Source organism: Ascaphus truei, chromosome 1 (genome assembly GCF_040206685.1).
Source record: "Ascaphus truei isolate aAscTru1 chromosome 1, aAscTru1.hap1, whole genome shotgun sequence".
NCBI lineage: Eukaryota > Metazoa > Chordata > Amphibia > Anura > Ascaphidae > Ascaphus > Ascaphus truei.
In genome coordinates, this window is record NC_134483.1 from 364,477,963 (window position 1) to 364,499,599 (window position 21,637).

The window sequence follows — 21,637 nt, forward strand, 5'->3', positions numbered from 1 at the left end:
CCGCCGCCATAAACTCAACATGGCTAAAACAGAGCTCCTCATACTTCCTCCCAAACCTGGCCCTACTACCTCCTTCCACATTAATGTTGGAGCTACGATCATTCAACCAGTAGCCCAGACACGCTGCCTAGGGGGTCACACTCGACTTCTCTCTCACATTCGCCCCTCACATTCAAAACATTTCTAAAACCTGTCGCTTTTTCCTCCGCAAAAAAACAAAGATACGCCCTTTCCTCTGTTGCTCGACTGCTAAAACTCTGACTCAGGCCCTCATTCTCTCCCGTCTTGATTACTGTAACCTCCTGCTGTCCGGCCTTCCTGCCTCTCACCTGTCTCCCCTACAATCTATCCTAAACGCTGCTGCCAGAATCACTCTACTCTTTCCTAGATCTGTCTCAGCATCTCCCCTCATGAAATCCCTCTCCTGGCTTCCGATCAAATCCCGCATCTCACACTCCATTCTTCTCCTCACTTTTAAAGCTTTACACTCTTCTGCCCCTCCTTACATCTCAGCCCTAATGTCTCGCTATGCACCATCCAGACTCTTGCGTTCTTCTCAAGGATGTCTTCTTTCTACCCCCTTTGTATCTAAAGCCCTCTCCCGCCTTAAACCTTTTTCACCGACTGCCCCACACCTCTGGAATGCCCTTCCCCTCAATAACCGACTAGCACCCTCTCTATCCACCTTTAAGACCCACCTTAAGACACAGTTGCTTAAAGAAGCATATGAATAGCACTGTGGATATTCTGAACACATGATACATAAAGCTTGGCCCCCTGCAGACGCACTTACCAGAACTCCCTCCTACTGTCTCTGTACGTTCTCCCTACCTACCAATTAGATTGTAAGCTCCTCGGGGCAGGGACTCCTCTTCCTTAATGGTACTTTTATGTCTAAAGCACTTATTCCCATGACCTGTTATTTATATTATCTGTTATTTATTTGATTACCACATGTTTTACTACTGTGAAGCGCTATGTATATTAATGGCGCTATATAAATAAAGACATACAATACAAATGGGTAAAAGAGCCTACAGCAAGTATTTCATTCTGTATGTCACGATACTATATATACACACAATTCATTTGAATGGCTACGTGCTGAGCTGCAGGTCAGCGCCTGGCCGGCCAATCTGGGGGCCCAGGGCGGGGACCTTCTCCTCACCTCCTGCTGCGAGTTCCAGCCCCGTCACTGCTGCTCTCTGTGAAGTCACTGCTGCTCTCTGAGAAGTCACTGCTGCTCTCTGTGAAGTCACTGCACTCTCTCCTAGACCCCGGATACGTCATCGGCGCGCAGCCTCCCCCACGCTGCCCCGGTACCTTCTCTCGCTCTGACAGGTGATCTCCCCTGGAGACGCCTGCACGCGCTCCACCCCACTACCTGGACGCGCGGCGCTGACGTCCCTGTCGTCATCAGAGGTTGACACAGCGGCGGAGAGACCCCGCCCACCGGTCCGCCGCGGTGGTGGTGACGGAGGAGCGGCGCGACCCGCGAGCGTGATGAGAAGTGGACCGGAAGTGACCGCAGGGAGAGCCATGAAATAGCCGTGTACATATAACACCGCCCCGGGGACTGCACTGCTGTATACACCGGGCCACGCTGCCTGGGCACGTAGAGGCATTACCACCTGTCTGCTCGCTGTTGGCTGGGATATGTGAATATGCTGCAGGCCGGGACAGTGTATCCCAAACACCGCTCCTGCCCGTGATCCCGTGCTGGGCAGCACAAGCACTGCTCCAAGCTGTGCCCCTATGTTGTCTGGACACTGTATCCTAGTCCTATATCTCAGCATCCCGGCAGTATATATATATCCATATACCACCTCCCCCCCCCCCCCCCCCCCCCCAGCCCTGTGACCGCAGCTCCCTCTGCTCTGTCCCCCATCGGATGTGGAAATCCCAGCACATAGGAGGAGGGGTCATAGGCTGAGACTCGGAAAGTCCCCTCCTGTCTGCTGACGGTCAGCAGATCATCTCTCCCCGGGCTTCCTCACAACAACAACAACAATTTCATCTTTAACACTGGAGTAGTGAGGTGAGATTACCAGTAGGATGAACTGGATCTTCACGTCTAAGGACCCCCGACCTCTGCCACCCCTCACCAGCCTGCAGCAGCAGAAGCAGCGGCAGATTGACTCCCTCAAAGCCTGTCACAGCAGGTGAGCCAGCCCCTGAACCAGACACTTACCTGTCACAGTACGTGATTACCCCCTGCTGAACTTAGCGCTGTGCAGTGCCGGTTTCTCCACCATGTCTCTGGTCTAGTCAGGGGTTTTTTTTTTAACCCCCTTCAGGTTGGCTACCCCTGTTGTATTGCTTCATAATAATAACTTTGTTTCATATAGTGCTCCATCTCCCCTAATTTCAGACTAATAATGGAAATTAAACGGCGTTAAAATATACAAAATGCGAAAGGTGCTCTGGAATAGCCCATTATAGCTTAACACATAACACACACTAAAATAGTCAATTAGCAATTCCCTGTCCCATTACGATTTTTCGTAATACAAAGCTTTGCTTCTCGACATACCTTAATCTTGCCCAAAATGAATGGATAATGAATGAAGCAGGTTGTCATTCTGGGGTCAGTGTCGTGTATTGTATATAAACAAATGTAGATAACATGTTGATCATAAATATCAGTAACATTGTTTTTGCACTTCATAATAAAGCAGTGGTTGTACAATTGTGGTCCTCAAAATTCATTTCAGGCAGGAAGCACGCCTGGCAGATAGGTGTGAACAGTTGGTGTTAGGCTGCATTTCACATCGAGGTCCAGTGTGTTTTAATATATTTAAGCCCTGGTCTAATTTAATAGTATCGTGCTGCTTCACACAATTAGTAATATTGCAGCACTCCACTATATGAAATTGAAAATTAATGAACACCGTCCCTACAAGCTCTAACCCCATAATAAGATGACACGTGTTTTAATTTGCTGTGTGATGTTTCTTATAGGCCAATCCGAAGGTGAATAATAAAATCCTGCGCTATGGTTGGTTAAAATCCTGTGCATTAATTGCACAGAAAATCTCCCTGATTTTGAAAACAAAAAAAATATTGTGACTAGATCCATGCTTAAAAAGAGATCAAATCAATGACAATATTAAATATGGAAGCTATGTTAAAGAACATGGTTATATCGGGCAGAGACCGAGGAAGAGACAGACAAATGAGAGGGAGAGAGTGAGAGAACAAAAACACTTGTACACTTAAAAGGGAAAGAAAAACAAATGAACAAGTGATGGGGAGAGAGACAGAAATGGCAATAGGAGAGAGATGTGAGGAGAATAAAGAGACGAGAAAGTAAGAATGGGAGAGGAAAGGAAAAGGAAGGAAATGAGAGAATAGGGGGGAAAAAGTAAGAGTTAAAAGTAGGAACTATTTTATTAAATAATAGCTGTACCCGGCATAACATACGCCGATCTAGAAGATCTTAACGTTTATTAATTAAACATTACTCTTTGTTGTCACCCCTCCCTGTAGTGCCTTGTCATCTCTTGTCACCTCTTCCCCCACCTTACTCTACTCCATCATGCCCTGCTCCCTTTGCACTCTCCTGCCCTCTCTTTGCACTCCCTCGTTTACTATGTCCATGTCCACACTTGTCTCCATTCCCTCTAAGGCTGCGTCTATACTATAGCAGACGGAGCGGAGGCGCGCGCACGCTGCGCGTTCACATCTATGGTCCTCTTTGAGGATGCCTATAGATGGCGCCAGCGCGCACGTCAGACGGAGCTGGCAAAGGCGCGAAATTGAAGGAGACAGAGCAAGTGATTTTTTGCGCGATGGCATGATCAAGTGACCTGTCTCCTCCAATCAAAGTGAAATTACATTTTCAAAGTGACGCCATTTTTTTTTGTATGCCGGTGGTAAACACACACAACACAAACAACATACACAACACACACAAAATTAAAGTTAATTTCCATACCGGGGGAAAGTGATCTTGTCTGCACAGTGCTTCAGATGCTGAATCTGAAAAAATGCCCGTAGATCGGGATGTGAGGGTAGGGAAGTGACGTCCGCACCGGAACGTCATTGCCACGCCTCCAAATTTTTATTGCCACGCCCCCAAATCGCACCCACTGCATACTCTGCAAAGCCATGAAAAAGCTCAGGCTTTAGCAAGAGTATTGCAGCGTGGGTGCCCCTCCGCTGCGTCTGTGTGAGTATAGACGCAGCCTAACTCATCCCTCTGTCTGCTCCTTGAGGAGGCATTCTGATTGTTGCAGACATCCGTAGACTTTTATATCTATAAATATTTCAGAATGTTTGTAAGTGTGGCAAGTCAGCCACTGAGAGGTGTACCTGGTAGGCTATATATCTGGCACATTACTGTACATCATGACTTGCAAACATCCTTAGCCATCGATGTAGATAGATTAGCGGAAATACACTAATATTAAATCATTAATATTAAACCAACATACATTTCTCATCCAGCATTGAATTTTTTTTTCTCAATCATTCCAAACATAATAATAATAATAAAAAGAATAGCCTACAATTAGTAATCGTTCCACCAGGACTGGGAATTGCCTAACCAGTAATCACTGTGTGTGTCCAATCCTTCACCTTAATGGCCAGGTAGTGCCCTGTGCTATGGAAATCGTTACTTAAACATATATAGTAATTATACACTGCAGAAATAGCCCAAACAATGGGCTGATTTGTGAATGTGCTAAACTTCTAGAGAAACACAGAAAATTAGTGTTGAACTCTTTGAAAGTAATCATGCTAGGCTTACTGTTTCTGGAGATGTGTAGGTTTATTGCAGTCTATGATATCTAAAAAAAAAAGGATAGTTTGAGATATAAACCTGTGAGAATTGACGGGCTCTTAACACGCTATTACATTTACAATAACTTCTTTATGGGCCAGTAGTCAGCACTTATAGTTCCGGCGATGCGACGTCGCGTCAAAACAAGTGTATTGAATCCACTGCGTGCGCCTATAGTAGACAACTTGGTCACGATCGCTGGAAGTCAATGAAAATTGATTTTTCAGCGACCGCAGCGTGACATCAGCGGCCACGTGAGAGGTTCAGCCAATGAGGGCGACCCGCTCACGGCCACGCCCCCCGCTCTCCGTCTCTTGCCTCTTGCACTATAAGCAAAAATCACTGCTACAATGGCATGACGTGTCGCCGTCGCCAGGACTATAAGCGCGGCCTAAGTCTGCACTGAATGTGCATTCCTCATAAGCAGCGTTGTCATGTTACTTTTGTTTCCATTTCTGGTAAGGATCCAAGCAATCATTTTGTTTACTGGCAGCCCTGTGCCTTTTTCTTTTTAGTTTTATTCCGTCTATTTTAAATGTTATTTTTAAGTCTGCAAAGGGCAAATGAAAGCAGCCTTTTTAAAAGTGAAAATGCAAGCAGGCAATTGAACCTGTGCGTGCCAAGCAGGTCATGCATAGGGAAATTGTCAGGCAAGAAATACCTTAAACTTGTAACGTTGCCCCGAGGCCATAGTCTACATTGTTGGGCGTAAAAAAAAAAAAACACCAGCACAAGCTAATACCTTGAACCAGTAGGTCAGAGGGCCAAGGGGACTTTTGCATTAAACGAGTCAAACTGACATTGAAGGATGACTAAGATGCCGCTCTATGAAGTTATCACACCTCCGCCCAGCATCATTCCATCTGCAGTGTATAGAAGTTATGGGAAAACGATCCTTTGCACAACCACTTTTGCTTACAGATCTTTCATTCTTCCTGCAGCTTTTTTGAAGTTGGGCGATTCGGTATTTAAAATGGATCATGACCAGGGAAGGTTGAGGGGGGGGGAGATATGAGAGGAGACATATGAGATCTGGACTGCTTTTATTCGTGGTATTGCACACTGGAGAGTTACTGTCCTTTTTCTACCCACATTACACTTGTCTGATTTTGCAACCTGCTTTTATTTGACAAAAGTCAGAGTAAAGAGGGTATAACAGTATGAAGGTTTCCTCTGGTGTGGTTATCTGCCAGAGCAATAGTCAGTAGGCTCATGGTTTAAAGGGGCAGTCTCCCCTTAGGACCAAAATCAACTAATCCCAGTGACATATTTAAGGGGTTACGCCTGGATGACTGCCTTTTTTTTTAACCCAAATCTGACACCTTTAAGTATTTTTAAATAATGTTTAAAAGTTAGTATGTAAACCTATTTGCTCTTGTGCCATTTGGAGAGTGGCTTTTAAACTTAAATGTAATTAGTTACTAGCGAAATATTTTGAGTTAAATATATCTTGCTAAGTGCAGTTTCAGGATGCTAAAAAAGTTGCATCACCTTAACAGTCCAGGATATTTTTAATCTGTATTTTGTTATTAGCTGTAGATTTTTAAAAAAAAAGTTATTAACCTTTATTCTTGTAATTCATGCACTTATTACATAAAGGCATCATCTCTCCACCGTGTGCTTCAGCAGTTGCAATCAATTCAAGCATAGGCATTTCTGTTCAGAGTTGTGATTATGCTGATGATATTAATTCATCATAATGCTACTGACTGCATCTACATTTGAATGTTAAAGCAAAACATACACACAGGAATTGGACTCTGGTGCCAGAGAGTTAGGTATGTCTGGTTCAGGTCATCTGCCTGCTCTGTCTCTTGCAGGGCAACTACTCCCAATGTGGAGCGGTTTCTCTTCTCTACAAAATCAGCTGCGGACTCAATGAAGGTGTCTGTCCTTCATACTCGGTTCTAATAAAAACACGTTCTATGTCTACTAACAGTTGTTATGTTGCCAACACCATCATCTATTTTGAGATCTTTGCATTATGTTAATACTAGACCTACAAAGCTGCTTCGTAAAGGGATGGTAATCAGTCTTAAAGCTGGTGGTTAATAAAGCTGTTTGTGTAGATATATATATATATCACTATAATTCAGAAAGAGTTTGTTTTTGTCCTGCTATACAAACACACGCTTAATCCTAGAGCCATTAAACTTGGCATGCTATCTAATAGGATCGAAAGGAACAGTGTAGGTGGGGTTTTGGTATGCTTGGCCAACAGCTGCGTATATTATCTCTATCCTCTTGAGAAAGGTCCCACTGAGGACCGAACCGTTGAGTAAATACATTTCACTTTTTTTGCATATAGGAGTCCTTGTCCCTTTTTCTGTATCTTTTTGGGCAGTATGCACCCTCCCTTTACCTTTATTTTTTATTTTGTTTTGTGCATGCCCTGTTTCTGATTTTACATACATACGTGTGTGTGTGTAGCGCCAGGTTCTCCCCCCCCCCCCCAGTCCCTTACCTTGCTGCGGGTGGGGGACGGCTGCACTGTGGTGTGCGCGGGTGCTGCCGGAGCGGCGGGAGGACCTGCTGGGAGAGAGAGAGGGAAGTGCGTGCGGTGCAGGGAGGTTGTTGTCGGGCGACTGGGTCGGCGGAGCTCCTAGGCAGGACACCAGTAAGGGTGCCGCCATGGTAGTATTGCCGCGCATGCGCAGAGGTTGCGGCAGCCATTTGGGGGAAAGGTGCGCATGCGCAGTACCCTTAATAGTAGCGGCAGCCATGTTGTGTATTGCTTCTCAGGGGAACTACATCTCCCAGGATCCCCTGGGGCGGTCCGATCATGCGACGTGGATCAGCCAATAGGGCTGCGAGATTCACGATGAGGGGAGAGAGGCAGTTTGGCGCGAAGGAGCTCGCGCTGGCAGTTGGAGCCAGGACATGGAAGGGGAACGTAGGGTCTGGTTGTCAGTGGCACCCATATTAGACCAGATTACCCCCTTAGGTCCAAGATATGCCCTACTCACCTAATTGTGGCTGCTTCAGGGAAATGCCCCCAGCTAGGGACATTTCCCCGGTAGCCTGATAATAGTAGCCACCAGCGAAGACGCGGTGCGGTGACTCACGGCCTGTGGTCTGGGACCAGATCACCTTCGTTAAGAGACTCTTAAAGGTGAGACCCTCCTACCGGAGTTCACCCCACGCAGAGGCGGGCGACAATGCTGTTGGATCAGCTGATCCCTGTTGGTAGTCGGCCACACCGGGTACTGGAGTACCCGGCAGGTACCTCAACTAAAGTGCACCAACGGTTCACGGGTAGCGCTACCATACATACTTTTGAGTGGGCCTTGACATTGGGAAAAGGACATCAGGGTATTGGTGCCAAGCACCCTTTGTACTGAGGGGACACTGATTATGTGTATGTGTATTGGGGTTGGGTGTGATATATGCTGTGTGGTACAGGTTGCGATATATGTGTTTAGTAAAACCCGTTATTACATACTTGTGGTGTGATTACTGTTAGTATTGTTTCCTGTGCGGGGGATCATCCCACTGCGTTGGGATCCCTCACAGGTGGAGGTGCTGCACCAAGACGGACAATTGACACCCCAGGCTCCCAGGGACGGAGGCTCAGGCCTTCTGGTAGCCAGACAAGTAACTACAGTACCGGTAGTCCCTTTAGTCAGGGAGAAAGAGGGATATATATATATATATATATATATATATATATATATATATGTAAATATATATATATATATATATATATATATATGTAAATACAACTGTATGCTCATCTGCATGTCTTAGGCAGGTCTGCAACCCACCTTTCCCCATTATCACCCAGCACACAGCACTTCCACTGCAGCAAGGGATTCTGGGAAATGACATGCAAATGAGCACATAGTGCCACTTTTTGCTTCAAAAAACAATTTTAACATGGTTCCCTATAGGCTATATATATATATTCTCTTGGGTATGTTTCTGTACAAAGGTTCAGCTGTACTGTACAAGATGTCTGCAACCCATTATGATGTCACATGGCAGATATATAGCCTACCATGTAGAACACCCAGTGACTGATTTGCTTAGACTCTAAGGAATTGTGGATGGCGGATAGGAGGCGACGGAGGAGACAAACGTCCCAGGACAGCTGGGAAGGAGAGGGTTGTTGATTATAGAAAGGGTGGGGGTGAGGGAGGCCAGGACGGTTGATGGAGGTGTAGGGGTTACACAGGTGATTGGGAGATATAGTGGGCACATGGGCGATGGGGGAGAGGTGTAGGTGGTATTGGGGAGGATAGGTGTAGGGGACACACGGGCAGGAGTGGTGTAGGGGGCACATGGGTGGTGATTGTTTAATTAACAACCTTTAAGATCTGCTATATTGGCATATGTTATGCTGGGCACAGTGTGTGTGTGTGTGTGTGTGTGTATATATATATATATGTGTGTATGTGTATATATATATATATATATATATGTATATATATATGTATGTAATATCTATCTATCACTCTGTACCGTGTTAGCCGAGCTTAAGAATCAAAAACAAATAGACAATACCGTTCTGTGGCTAGCGAAATGCTTTTTATTTGTGCGAGCTTTCGAGATACACTGATGTCTTCTTCCGGCAGTGTTACAATGGATAAAGCAAGAGAGGTTTTTACTTGAAAACAGTGTATCTTGGAATGTATCTGTGACTGAAGCCCATCCCTGCCCCCCTGTGCAATATGCGATTTATGACTTAAAGATGGTGTGTGTGTGTGTATAAATTTATAAAGCGACCACAGTGTATACAGCGCTTTACAAAAGGTGTGTGGAGTGGGAGTGTATACCAATGGTGTGGGTAGGTGTAGAAATGTAAGAGGGTGTTGGATTACTATTTTTTGTCGATACTATGTGGTCCCTATAGGTATATAGGGGTAGAATTACATTGTATATTTGTATGTGTAAGAGACAGCTGTGTGTGCATTCATATAGCGCAGTATGAATAGACATGGCCTTTAGCATTGATTGGAAGAGAGTTCTCCTGTGTCATGGTAGTGACTCATGAAACTGCGTCTCGGTTTATGCCACCGCTAAGTGTCCCGAACAGTTGCATAAATTTGTATTCATGCAACTGTCTCTTTTTCGATCTTCAAAGATTACCTTTGAGTATGGCCACCTTCAGATCGTTCATCTTATGGCCAGAGTCAGAGAAATGTCCACCCACAGGACTGTCTCTTGTTCCGCGTGTGATGCTGTAGCGATGCAGGATTAATTCTCTTGTTTAGCCCCTGTCCCGTCTCACCTATGTAGTAGCAGCCCTGTTGGAATTTTATGCACATGAGGTATACGACATTGCTGGAGGAACAGGTGAACCTTCCTCTGATTTTGTACTCCAGATTCCTGTCTGGTATTTGTATTGTGCCCGCTGTGTGGAGCATTGCGCAGGTTTTGCATCTTGCGTCCTGGCATGGTTTTGTCCCACATTCAGTTGTACTGTTGAATACTTTACTCCCCACCATCATTTTCTTGAGATTATGGGGTTGTCTGTATGATAATAGGGGTGTTTTAGGGAAGACCTGTTGCAGTCTTGTATCTTCCTGGAGAATGGGTTGTAGTTCCCTGGCGTAGGGCTTCTAGGTGTAGTTTTGCGTAGGGCTTCTAGGTGTGGGTTATATGTGACCACCAAAGTTCCCTGTCGCTTGTCTCTGTCTGTATTCAAGGAGATCACTTATTGGTATTCTGGTGGCTTTGTGGATTTGTGGATTTGCTGGTCTACAATTCAGTGGTTATATCCACGGTTTTTGAAATCCGATCTCAAGGGTGTAATCTGCTGGCCTCTGTCTGCTGTGTCTGAGCATATCCGGTTGTTTTGTATGGCTTGACTGTAGATAGTTGCATATATATATATATATATATTATATATATATATATATATATATATATATATATATATATATATACACACATATATATACACACATATATATACACAGTGTGCGACAAACCTATACATTTGCTCGCCCCGGGCGAGTGGATTTAACCCCCGGGCGAATAAATATTGTCCCAAGCAGCACACGTTTGGTACTAGGTGGCGAGAAGATTTTTTTGTGTGTCGAGTAGATTTTTTGGTGATTTGTCAACCACTGTATATACACATACACACACATGCACCTTTTTTTTAGGGGGTAAAAAAAAAAGGAGGAAATAAACAAAATGTTACCTGGAGGAACGATGTTTCACAGATCCAGGGTAGGAAAGTGATTATTGTAGCAGGCTTCCCAATGCTACAAGAATAGAATATAAAGTGAAAGTGGCTAAAAATACCCGGTGGCGTTGCTTGTGAATTCTAGGAAACCAACCACTTCCTTCCCCTCCTCTCCACCGCCCTCACCCCATCATCTCTCCTTCCGATCACTTTCCTTTAACACCTTTATGATGGCCCCAACTCTTTCCACCTCTCTTCTGTGTGAGCATGAGTAAAGCATTCTTACTTTCTCATGTGCCAACTCACCTCCTCACTTTCTTTCTTCGTCTGCTTTCTGTGTAAACTTTATAGCTATCTGACTCTCACTATGTCACCAGTATGATGTCACGTGCCAACTATATAGCCTACCAGGTTCAACACCCAGTGGCTGAATTGCTTAAAGAAATTGTAATAACTCATAGAATTAAAAATAGAACGTATCCAAAATTTGGTTTGGATATCTTAAGAGGTGTCCAAATGCATAGTGAACAGATGAGCAGCTTTCCAAAATATATAGTAGATCTGGTCCCACATGGAACCGTTCCTAGCAGTTCTCCCTCCCTTTAGCAGTGTTTGGGAGGATCCAAACCATGACAGTTCGCCTTATTTTGATACATAAAAGAATCCTTCCAAGTTTGGTTGTGCTAGGTCCTATAGTTTGGGCGTGCATATTGAGACAAACAGAGCACGTGCCCAGCATACGGGACAAGGGTTACTACTCCGCTCGCAAGCGCTCCCACTTTTAACCTCCGCAGAGGTCCCTCAAATGGACAATATTTCCTCTACAGGACAAGGGTTAATACACAACTCACAAGCTGTCCCACTCTTCACATTCGCAAAGGTCCCTCAAATGAGTTAATATCTCCCCTAAATCCGTCCCAATATACCTCACCATCACGAACAGCCCACAAGTGAGCACGTGACTTAGATATGCAATCTGGGTTAACACACACGGCTACTCTAGCCAACTCCCCTTTTGCCTGTGCAAGGTACCTCCAATGAGTTAATATTAACCCCTTACTCAATTGCAATCATATCTATACACTGCCACCATATGGGATATACAGATACGATGTAAAATTAATATTTGCCAGGGCCCCAGGTCCCCGTTTATTATAGAAAAAACTATGCACTTTACCACACACATCAGTTGTAGCAAAACGTAAATACTCTCTCCAGAGCGTGCTACAGTTCATTCAGAGCCCAAAGCATTACTTATTAAATTAGAAATAAGTGAATAACCCTAACTCAAGCGCTTAACCTAATTAAAGTGTGATTTACACGTGAATAAATGACCATACAAATACAAACGAATTGTGATTACAAGAGGCCAAAGCTGCCGTAGGCTTCCCACAACGCAAATGACCTCAATTTGCATACAAAACTGTAAAGGTGAAATGAGGATACCTGGCGCTTAAAGAGTCACTGTGTCCATAGGAAACAAAACCAGTCTTTGAAGAGTGTCCCAAAGTCCAAAACTTGAAGTAGATGGCTGTAGTATTTCTTCACTGCTGCTATTTTTCAATACACCTTGGTGATCTCTCCTGCTTGCCTCACTCCATTACCAGTACTCCGGTAACAGCGGCCATGTGCGAGCCACTTCACATAGATGGGGTCTTTAGAGTCATATATATATATATATATAGGCCCTCTCCTCTCTTGATCACCAGTTGGACCGAGATGGGGTATTTGTGAGTAGATGGCGTCACTCCCGTATCCCCGAATTGACAGATAAAAGGGACATGGAGCAGGGTTTCTTTCTTTCACCTCAATGTTCATCTGTGAGGGTGCAGGAGATACTGAGGGTCCGCGTTGGTATGGGGAAACAAGACCGGCCCTATTCCTATTTCACTATTACTTATTAAATGTTTTAATATATATAAAAATACAGTGCTTAGATTACAGAAAAAAAGTATTAGAAGAACATACAGTTACAATAAAATGCAGAAGTTTCTCAAAATAAAAAGGATATAACCTAAAAGAAAACCTATACATCACCATATGTTTTCCCCCAGAGAGGTCACTAGTGTAGGGGATGAGATTCACGTGTTTTGTCCAAACGCACCTCTGTTGAACTGAATGCAAATAGGAGAAAAGGCAGAGCATTACCCATATGTTAGATTTGGAAAAAGTTGAGAGATGCGCATCCATAGGTATAAAAAATTATGTTTAACAGATTATCATGTAAAAGAGGCAAGTTGCCCACCACCTACACGTTTCACACTGAGGTTCTTTATCAAGCACTACCTTGATAAAGCGCCTCGGCGTGAAATGCGTAGGTGGTGGGCAACTTTCCTCTGTTTTATATTAGCATCCATTAAACATATTTTTTTTGTTGTACCTATGGGAACACTTCTCTCAACTTTTTTCCAAATCTAACATATGTGTAGTGCTCTGCCTTTTCTCCTATTTGCATTCAGTTCTACTCTTCAAGCGGATTGCACACATTGTACCCTAGCACCCATGGGAGTTCAATCTGGACGCTGCACATTTATGTGTCCTTCTATGAATATCACACAGCATTATTCAATTTCCAGCTGACTGAAGGAAGGTATGACTCATTTATCTTATACGCTGATATTTCTGGACACTAGGATGTGTTAATCTCTACTACAGTGGACTGGGATTTTCCAGACAAGTGTTATTGATTTACAAACCTGGTTACATAAGCTACAATAAGGATACCTCAAGGATACTATTATATGTTCGCACAATTAGGTCTTAATATCTACATATCTGTCACCTGTTTCTGAGCACAGCACATTTTTTGGATTATGCACCTCTGTTGAAATCTGATTTTTCATAACCTTTTCGCAGACTTAATTACATTATTTCCTCATGTAAAATAAAATAAACCCTCACCCGTCGAAAATCGGCTGTTAGATTGACAGTTTTATTACAGAGTAAAAAAAAAACCTTTACAAAGGACGTTTGAATCTTGTCTCAATATCTAAATGTATTCATAACTTTCCTTAACTTATACTTACACACGTGAGTCACATCAATAGATTCAGGCACTCATGGCGGACGCAAAGATGACCATCTTAATCCTAAATTTAAGCGACAAATTAATATCTGTCCCCTATCTCTTAAACAAGCAGTGTGTGATGTCAGAATGTGCCCCTCGGTGACACGATTACAGATTTGTGACTCTTATTATGCAGAGGAGATGACATCACATGATATTCTCATGTTTAATAAAGTCCTTCAATGAGGGCATAACGGGTGGGTTACCTTTCTCTGGAATGTACCAGACATCACTCACAAACATTTAGCTTTCTTTGAAGCTACCAGACCAGCATTTGCTCAATGTCCACGACCCCCTAAACCCCACATGTCACTTTTAGTGGGCTATCCATGACAGGCCCCCCAACTAAGTTTGGTTTGAAGCGTAGCACCTGGACCTGTCACAACCCAATACAGTATATGGCAACCCCCCCCCCCCCAAAAAAAAAATCTTGCGCCCTCCAGTTTGCACACCCTTGGTATACTAATGGTATGAAATACCCGATCTGTAGATGGACAACACTTTAGAAACCAGCATTTCATTGTATAGAGTTATGACATGTAAGATATATGTATAGATAGGACAGCTGTGTTTTGCTTATATATATATATTTATTTATTCCAGATAATCTTTTAATTCACATTTAGTGTTATGTTTTCATTAAATCATATTTTGACTAAGCTGAAGAATTGCTTTGATGTGGGATAAAATATTTGCATTATTTTTGTATTAATATTACACTTCTTAAAAATAAGACATGAATGTGTTTTTTGTTTTTGTTTTTTTAATAAGCAGCATTGCTGAGATTCAGAAGGATGTGGAGTACAGACTGCCTATTACAGTTAACAACATGACCATTAATATAAATATGTAAGTAGCACTCAACCTGTTTACACACTTTAAAACATTCTACATGGGTAGAAAACGAATATTTTCTCGTACATTATATGCCATAACAAAAACACAGTAATGAATGGAAGCCACATGTCCTGTCTGGTCTGAAAAATGTGCTTTTTACAAAGGTTCTGAAGATAAAATAAAGCACACAAATTCTGAGCAATAAGTCCATTGTATGCAAAATTAGGACATTTCATCCAGTGCCAAAATAGTTTTTGAACCCTTTGAGTTTCCTGAGACGTAGCTACTACATCTGGTAGTCTGGTGGGGGCGCTGTGACGTAATAGCCACGTCATATTCCTGCTCGTTTTTCCAGGGGAGATCGTGTCCGCGCAGAACGCGATCTATGTACAAGTGGCACAAGAGGAGAACTAGTGTTCTGTCATCTGCGACGGCGCAATCACCTGACTGCTTTTGTGGTTGAGGGGCCATCACACTAGTGCTGTGGCCCCTCTTGCACTTATGGTTAAAGCTGCAACCCACAATGCTCGCAAGTATTTCTGAAACGTATCTGGTCCCCCAATGTCCAGGGACCCGGGCTCACTCCGGCGGCAGATAGAAAGTGACATCATCATCATCAAGAAATGACATAGCGACTTTCCATTCGTGACTGGAAGAACGAACTGCAAATATCTTGAGGGTCAGGGGAGCACTAATGAGCTCGGAGGGGCCCCCTGGTTCAGTTGAGAGTTTAAAAAAAGAGTAAATTACTCAGTAATCAAATCAGAGGTGCACACTAACATTTCAGCGGCTCGTTATTCCATTATCAGGCAAGGTGCACTGTTACCCGGTTACAGTGGGGTTTCTTAGGAGTTCCAGTAGTGTGTGTCAAACTTTTAACAACACAGTTAGCATTTTTGTTTTAATAGATGCAGCAGTAGCTTAGCTTTAAGGAAATTTATTTATTTACCTAAGCTGCCAATTGATCTGTTCTCCCGTGATCGATTGGCAAACATCCTGCTTTCCAGGGTTCACAATATGGCCGCCTGTTCCAAAAGAAGTAGTGCTGGGCGTTTCTAAATGGTTTCTATAGCAACCCAAGGAAGCTTAATACATAAACACTCATTAAAAAGGGCATAAACAATGCAGTACATATTATCTAATACTACACAAATGATTTATTTAAAAAAAAAAAATAAAAAAAACATAATTTTTTTTTTAAGCATTTATCACTTGGTTTAACCCAGTGATCACAGGTATAAACATGAGACCTTGAGATCAATTAGATTCTATATGCGACTAAACCTTAAATATATATATATATATATATATATATATATATATATATATATATATATCTCAAATGGATATATTACTGTATGCTCATTTGCATGTCTTAGGCTGCGTCCCCGCTAACGCTGAGTTCGCTGAGTGGGCGGCGCTTGGTGAGGTGACTTGCATATATATGCAAGTCCACGCGATGCGCGCCCGCGTATGCAATGGCACACACGCTCACCGGCGCTCTGTGCTTACATAAACACATTTTTCATACTTACTAGCGCGCTCAGCTTCCCCTGCATTGTCGTCCCCCCCCCCGCGAGCGCTTGCGAAAATTTAAAGGACACCCGCGCTCATGCTTGGAGAGCTTTCCAAGCATGAGCGCGCTCAGCGCCAGCGGGGACAAAGCCTTAGACAGGTCTGCAACCCTGCCTTTCACCATTATCACCCCGCACACAGTACTTCCACTGCAGCAAGGGATTCTGGGAAATGACATGCAAATGAGCACACAGTGTGTGTATGTGTGTATATAAATGTATATAGGTGGTAAGCATGGGGGTTCCCTGAGCTGAACCGCGTTCAGTTCTGCCCCAGGGACCCTCTAACTCCCGACTTACCAGAGATGGTGCCGCCGGTTTCTTCCTCGTTTTTACATCTCTGTGTAACACGTGAGATGTAAAAGCAATTTAGTTCCTCCTGGAAGTAACAGCGCCAGTGGCACATTCCCCGCTAAGTATCGCGGGAACCAGGGGGATTCCGAAGCTGAAATAAACGCGGTTCCACTCCGGAGAGACCCTGCTTCCTATCTATGTAAAAAAAGAAGGGGGCACGGAGGGGGACGACTCTCCTTTAAAGCATGACATAAAGTGACCAAGGGCCATATTTGCCATGCAGTGCTAAACACTAAGGCACCTTACAGCACAGCTTTAAAGCGCACCACTTAGCACATATAATTCAGTAGCCAGCTACATCCATTCTCATCAATTAGTGTCTGTACTGTAGATCTGGCCTGTTTTACGAAATGTCCTAAATTAATTATATGGAATTGCTAGGTCATTGTATGAAGATAAATAAATGTCCGTACGCCATAATATCCATGAACTATATTTTCATGTGTACTTCGGAAAAATGTGTGCAACAATGCCCCCATATAATAAAAAAATAAGAACGTGGTTGACGCAAACCTCATAAAGTGATTTAATCACTTCCTTTATTTTGTGACAGTGAATGTTTCCAGCGAAAAAATATGTTTTGATGTTTCTCTTGGTAGAAACAACTCATTGCCTTTAAGTGAATGCATTGTTACCTGTGCGTTACCGTGCTTCTCACCATATTGTACAAGGAAGCGGGGGAGGGGGGAGACGAGTGCTGGCTGCATCATCTGTATTTCATCATAATGCAGAATCTCTGGGATCTGTTCTTGCCAGACTAGGGGTTGAGTGGTATTTTTTGCTAACTGTTTACCTGCTTGTTACAATCTTGTAAATATTATCTTTTCCTTCTTTTGCAGTTTGCTTCCTCCACAGTTTCCGCAAGAAAAACCACTGATCAGTGTGTATCCTCCTATTAGGCATCACTTAGTGGACAAGCAAGGTGTTAATGTGACCTGCCCACTGTTAAATAATGTATGTAATTGTTTTCTAAATAATCCATGATGGTGAATGGTGGTATCTTTGAAGCTGGGGAAAAGGAATATGCCTCTCACCCCATCCCCCCCCCCCCCCCAACTGGCTCCTAAAAATCCTCTCTGGCGCCTAAGTAATTTATATTTTTGACCATCCGACCTATTAATTATGCCGTGAAGCTGCTTTTCCATCGCAGGGTAGCTTCTGAGTTTAGTTCCAGTCAATGAGACTCACAGGCTTCCCTGGAATGGAAAATAGCTTCACAGTATATTGAATAGGGTCGTAAATATGAGAACATGTCCTTCATTGGGCTTGTGGCTACAGTTAGAGGACATGGCTGCATCATTGTTAGCTTGATCTTAACCACGATATTCCTTCACGGTAACTACAATTGCATAGTAGCCCGCCATTCTTGGGCCGCGTTTAATTATAGTGGCCACGTGTGACGGAGCGTGTGAAACCTGCTCTGAGGTCCCAGGCCACGGGGAGGTGTGGCTGTGACATCATGTGAGTGGTTCGCCCTCATTGGCTGAACCACACACGTGACTCGGCCGTCGCTTAGCAAAGACGAACTGTCCCGAGAAGCGCGTGGTCTATGGGCGGCCTCTGTGAAAAGAGGTTTGTTGCTTCCGCTCATCAGTGATGGGACTAAAGTGTGAGTTATGAGGTTGATATAAGAGTTGATGTGCAGCAGGGTTTTAATGGTGTTATTACCAATGTGGCTAAACTCTGAATGCCGTTTCTTGTAAATGAAAGCAAAGTAGCCAGAATAATAATAGCCTTGAAATTCCTAACGCATCAGTCACAGTTATTCTGTTTCTTTCATTTGGATGTTTCTCTTTACTCGTATTAAAGTTTCTGCAATAATTGGATGAAGGAAACTGCAATATAAGAACGCACTTTCCATTAGTGGAAGATATTTTGGTAATTGTTTGTTTTGTTTACTGCTCTGGCGATGTCATTAACGTAACTGCAGCCACAACTGTAAACTGCTCTCAGATATTTAAAATGAGAGAGATCTAATTCGTTTAACTGCGTTTTAAGTTATCAGTAAGCTGTGTCTTAATGTTTTGGGATTCCTTTAAGAAACTATGAAAACTAGGTAGAAAGAGCACTATATATACATATACAGTAATATAAGGAACTACTGCATAGATGCTTAGCCCGTGCACAGTGTTTGTAGAGAGGCCTTCGCGTTTTCAGTGCTAGAGCCAGCTGCCTAATCAGCCCCCAGGAAAAGTAGCAGTTCCCCATTACACACCTTGTACGTCAATAGGGCCCCGGGTGCGCCATGGCCTATAATATCATACCACCAGGTGGCTCATAAGGGCACTGAAAAGGTTTGTGCAGCGGTTTCCCCAGTTTGGGATATGTTTGTTTTGCAGAATCAGGGTCCCCTCTGATATTGCTACTTCCGGGTACTCGCCAGTTCCCAGGATGTTTCCCTTTTTAACGTGTGGGTCACAGACCTGCGCAGTTACACAATATGCAAGGCTGCCCTACGCCCAGCACTCAAAACACAGACGTTCATGGCCCCATATGTGAAACTGTGCGGGGCCCCCGTTTTCACAGTCCCTGGTGTGATTTCTACCCTCCTTGGGGGTCCGTGAGAAGTGGGCTGAAACTGGTTGTCACATGGAGCAGTGTGAGTTGGCAGGTCTGAAGTAAAATAAAAGTGAGTTCAAAGATGGCTTCAAGAGGTCGTCCAATAGAAAGCTGCAATGTCATGCTCTGATAACACCGTGGCTTCCTGTTGGCACGTAGAAATGATGCTTGAATGGCGACTATTGATTTCCCAAAGGGGATAAAAGACACTGGCACATAAAAAGCTTAATATCTTTGGAACCGAGCATTAAAACATTGCACAGTTCAGCTCAAGGAGACTACTGTGAACAAACAAAAAAAAATAAAGACGGATTACTGCTTTAACTATTGTAAATAGGAAAACGTAAAGTGATAAATGCAGTATATGTCTAACAAAGTCAGCCACCCAAATATCTTCAAGTTGACTTGATGTTTGTCTATCTTCTTGCAGTTTACAATGCACTCGGACCTTGGAAAAGTAGTACAGAGTTTACTGGAAGAGTTCTGGAAGAATCCTCCTGCAAAGGCCCAAAATGCTGCCTCGTTTCCTTAGTAAGTGCGTTATCTGCAAAGAGTAACACTATTTATCACGGTTTAAAGTGATGCCTGCAAATAAGACATCAATCGATTTTAGCTTCATTAGTGTTGAAGCTGACCGCTAACAAAGCAGTGCATTGCTAGCTCCTTGCTGTTTGGATGGTTTTTGGCTGAAATTCCCAACTGACTTCAATGGGGATTTTCATCCGAAAACGGCCTGAGCTGCAGTTTAGGTGGCTATACTGTAGCATTACACCCCCTGTTGTACAGATTACGTTTATTTGAAAATGTTAAAGCAATACTCAGGAATGATGCATTTCTAATAGTCAAACTGTACATATGATGATCACAGAACCGAGTTAGCATTGAAGTGTATGCCCATAAACGCCAACGACTTATACAGTACTTCTGATTCTGGCCATAGAGAACTAAAACCCAGATATCTGACAGGCAGAGCAAATGTTGTGTACAAACGTTTTTCTTTCATTTAAATATTAGTTTTGTGCTTTAAATTGAAAGCAGTACACCTACCAATATACTCTGCAGCATGTGTATTCCCAGGGGAGAATAGCAATTCCTCGTGCTACATTCATTTGAACTGTCGCTTTAATTCAGGTGTGTTACAAGAGTCAGACCAGGGCTATTTATGTCCTGATTTAAAATTGTTTATAGCAGCTACACTAGGAACGGGAGATTGGTGTTAATCCCCGGGGCCCCTGCAGTTTAGGAAGCTGGATTTCATCCTTACTTAGCCTGCCTATAACCTTATCTGCAGTTTAAGGTCTGCTGTAATCTCATAGGATTGTAGGGTAACTCTGTGTTAAACGTGTGTACCGTTCTCTGCAGGAAAGCTGCTGAAGAATGTGTTAAAAGGTGTGTTCAAGTGAATGATATCCTCCATGTGATCATACTACTCTCTTTCTTTTCCTTTTGAAAGCAGTATTTATGCAATTTTAGTTTGTAATGAATTCATAAATGATATTTGTGGCCCACACATGCTTGGCTTCCGCTTCCTAGAAGAGGATGCAGCCACCTCTAGGGTAGGATTCTGGCCATACACATTTGGCGTTCTGCTCTGCTAAGGAAACTTTGAAGCAGTAGAACGATATTCTGTAGTCGCTATGCAATACATCGATTTGTCCATGGATTACAAAGCACACACAGCATGCCATGGGCAAGACGACAATTTTAGCGGCAACCTGCCTAGTTTTGGAATGTATTTATTTTTTCATTTTGGTTTTTGCAGAATCAGAACCCGTGGTCCCCTGGAGATGACGCATGGTATTCCCATGTCTGGGAAATGCCCTTTTCCTGAAATATTTCCCATTTTATGTGCTTGTAAAATTCGAGTTAAGTCAAAGATGGCCACCGTGGTCATTGAATAGGAAGCTGCATTATCATGTTGTCATGACATTGCGGGTTCCTATTGGCCTGGGGGGAGCGAGGCTTGGGTGGTGACCATATTGATTTGCAAAAAACACTAGTACATACAAAGGTAAATATTTTAGAAACCAAGGGGTCCCCAGAAATAAAAAATAGTGCAGTTTAGATACAGAAGACCCCCAGTTCCTATTCTGTGAAAGATTTGTAAAAAAAAAATATTTAGTTGGGGCGATTGTTCCTATAAACTAGCTGGTATATTTAAAACTACAGAAGTAGCCATCTTAACTTTCCCCGCGGCTTGGGAATGTCGGGGGAAAAAAAGGTGCGGGAAGCCAATATTGATCTTCTGCGTCTGCCAACGACTCTTACCTTCCACAGAGCATTAGGTCTCCATCATTAAAAAGACTTTAAATGCATATTTGACAGAA

At 43.3% G+C, this 21,637-nt stretch overlaps 2 protein-coding genes across 6 annotated transcripts in view; one reads left to right on the forward strand and one right to left on the reverse strand.

Annotated features, from left to right (window-relative positions):
• Positions 1-1,836, reverse strand: part of CNOT7 (CCR4-NOT transcription complex subunit 7) — a 35,335-nt gene extending 33,499 nt beyond the window's left edge. The window contains exon 1 of the mRNA XM_075610085.1: positions 1,169-1,836. The gene's annotated coding sequence lies outside the window, so the exon portion shown is untranslated. The remainder of the gene's footprint in view (positions 1-1,168) is intronic.
• The window catches only part of VPS37A (VPS37A subunit of ESCRT-I), a 45,467-nt gene continuing 25,245 nt past the window's right edge, over positions 1,416-21,637 (forward strand). Inside the window, exons 1-4 of one of the 5 annotated variants that reach the window (XM_075610071.1) lie at positions 1,416-2,162; positions 14,758-14,835; positions 17,591-17,705; positions 19,741-19,841. In XM_075610071.1, the coding sequence (XP_075466186.1) occupies positions 2,056-2,162; positions 14,758-14,835; positions 17,591-17,705; positions 19,741-19,841 (401 nt within the window). In that variant the 5' untranslated portion in view covers positions 1,416-2,055. Of the gene's footprint in view, positions 2,200-14,757; positions 14,836-17,590; positions 17,706-19,740; positions 19,842-21,637 lie in introns of all 5 variants that reach the window. The other 4 variants (XM_075610065.1, XM_075610079.1, XM_075610084.1 and 1 more) reach the window with 4 other exon arrangements.